The 2,753-nt window shown below is 34.1% G+C and overlaps 1 protein-coding gene across 2 annotated transcripts in view; it reads left to right on the top strand.

Annotated features, from left to right (window-relative positions):
• Positions 1 to 2,753, top strand: part of LOC106869329 (spatacsin) — a 110,830-nt gene that overhangs the window by 10,966 nt on the left and 97,111 nt on the right. For both annotated transcript variants that reach the window (XM_052974099.1, XM_014915038.1), the window contains exons 7-9: positions 260 to 696; positions 2,135 to 2,314; positions 2,436 to 2,629. In XM_052974099.1, the coding sequence (XP_052830059.1) occupies positions 260 to 696; positions 2,135 to 2,314; positions 2,436 to 2,629 (811 nt within the window). The remainder of the gene's footprint in view (positions 1 to 259; positions 697 to 2,134; positions 2,315 to 2,435; positions 2,630 to 2,753) is intronic.

The raw sequence follows: 2,753 nt of genomic DNA, 5'->3' as shown, positions 1-2,753 counted from the left end.
GGCTTACCAGTCTTCAGTCAAACCGTCCAACCCATGCCAGCATGGAAAGTGGACATTAAATGGTGGTAATGATGATGATGAGAATACATTAGAAAAGTAAACTACTTGCCCCAGCAGTTCACAATCCACACATTTCCTGAAATGCCTACACCACACAATTCATACAATAACCAAAATTTAACATATATTCTGCTAGTATTTAGATTTTGTTACTAATTAAAAGGTCTTCTTTAATGAGTGTATAATGTATATTTTTCAGTATTCTCACACGAGAAAAAAACTGATGGGAATGAACAGAAGAATGGTAATGTAAATAGCTGTCTGCCTAAACTGCAGGCATTAGAACCAGCTTATCGACTGCTATTGCAGAGCATTGAAGACAACATGGCTGAACAACAATCTTTATTCTTTGCACAACAACTACTTGGTATAATGTTAAATCATTTATATTCTGTGCTAAATGACATCCTTGCGTTCAAGAATTCTTTACTAGACAATATTGCACTTGAAGTCTTGCAAGAAACAGAGTCAATGACCCAAACTGTTCTACAGTATATTGCTAAAGTACGCACATATATGAATGCTTTTGGTTTGAAGAAACAGAATTCTCTGACAGATGATGCTAAAATAGGAATCTGCACTTCAATAGAAAGCAGTACAGCTGAGTACAATGAATGGTCAGAAATGGATGTGACGGTAAGACCTTTTACATCAGAAATCTGATTATGAAATATAGTTTATTCAAGAGAAACCATCCTTCTCCTCATTATTATTATTATTTTACATCCACTTTCCATGCTGGCTTCAGTTGGGTTTTGGTTGTTATGATCCAATAAGATTTTATCAGGAGTTACCTGTCTCAACCTTGTCTTCTACATATTGCATTTTGGCTTGTGTTCTGCTACCGCATGCTTTTCCTATCACTAATCATTTTACAGAGTGTCCTGGGAGCATTTTATCATGATAGCTCAGGTGGGATTTTTATGTTCTTATCAAGACCAAAAGTCCTCTCCATGCTATCAGTTTTTACTGGTTTGTTAAGAATTAGCAGATTGCACTGGGTACATTTTATCATTGCTTTAGGATCAGAATGGTTCTTCTATCATCTCTCTTATGAATATACACGTCTCAGAGGAGTGAGGACTTTTTACTCTTGCAGCCTGTATGGCAACAACATTTTGTTAATGCCCTGATGGAGAATAAAAGAGTGATGGTAGAGATAGTGCGATTGGGATGAGGAGGAGAGAGAGAGAGAAAAGTAGACAATGGTAGGATTAAGTGATGTATAACGATAACAAGTGAACTGGAAGAAAACGAATGACTTATTGTCAGTTACAGAAAGGGTGGTTGTAGGAGATGCTTAGTTCAAATAGATCTGATACAGTCCCTTATATATAGGTACCAAACCATCCATCCTTACATGGGCAGTATGCAGTACAGAGGGAGATGTATGATAAGGAGATGAGAGGGTATCAGTGACATGAAAGATGTGGACTTGACAGCAGATATAGTATGCCATAGATATTACACCTCTTAACCTCCATCACTACCACCATTTTTAATGTTCAAGTTTACGTTTGCACAGTTGTCGAGTCTTCTGCAGCTCTGCATATTACCAATCAACACTTCTTTCATTTATTATCTCCTTTGTGTAGTGCAACATTTTGAGATCAGTCTCCATCACTTCATCTCAATACATCAATTCTGAAATACTCAAAATATTTTATTTTCAATTTTCTTCATTATTGTATTTCCTTTATGTAGGCCCTCACAGACACCAACTTTATGTTCAGATTTGACTACTGCAAGAAAATGTGAGCAAGGATGAGCTTTCAAAAGATTGTAGTTATTTGTAGAAAGATTGAGAAAAGTTTTTATTATAGAATTTGGGAAATAAAACACTGCAGGTACATCAAATAAGTTTGTACAGGAGTAGTGCATAGCTTGTTCATTGAGAAAATCAGACAATGTTGTAGCAAGAGGAAAATCAAAATAGATCCCTCCCATTACTTTCAAACTGTCCACTTCTGGGCTAGCTACTGTCATCACTAAATTCTTCAATCTTAAATGCTCAAATACTTTCAAGTTGTATATTCCATCAACATGTTAAATTTTTCTCTTATTTTTATTTCAGGATGCCATTGAAGATAGCATTAGAAAAAATACTGTCCCTATTGTCCAATACTACCTTCTCCAACAGAACTCTCCAGAATTAGCCAGTCTTTCTGAAGTTACTCGTTTAGGTTTACTTCAAGGAATTAAATATTTGATGAATGCCAAGTTTGATGAAGCATCACTACTCCTATCAAATCTTGTAAGGTTAAAAGTTTAAAATTTTAATTTTTGCTGTTTTTAGTTAAAATTTGCTTGGATATTTTTCATAAACATCTGTTTATTTTTGAAATTATTTACTGGAAATATTATTGCTTTTCCAGGGTTATAAACCTGTAGAAAAATATTGGGAATTTGCCCTTTACACAAATGATTGCTTGTTAAGAGACTGTATTCTTAATTATTTCACGGAAACAACTGAAGAACAGCAGAAATTAATTACTTTCTTCCATTTATTACAACAAACTTATCCTTGTATCTCATATGAAAAGGCTAAAGAAAATATTTTACCATTAAAGTAAGTTTTGTTTATTATTTGAAATAGTTTTTACAAATGAAATTTTTAAAGTATAAAATTTTAATGAACAGTATTTTCCAAATGGTTTAACACACGCACCCCGATTCCCCCACTCGATCTTAAT

Source organism: Octopus bimaculoides, chromosome 17 (assembly GCF_001194135.2).
Source record: "Octopus bimaculoides isolate UCB-OBI-ISO-001 chromosome 17, ASM119413v2, whole genome shotgun sequence".
NCBI lineage: Eukaryota > Metazoa > Mollusca > Cephalopoda > Octopoda > Octopodidae > Octopus > Octopus bimaculoides.
This window is presented reverse-complemented; position numbering and strand designations above follow the sequence as displayed.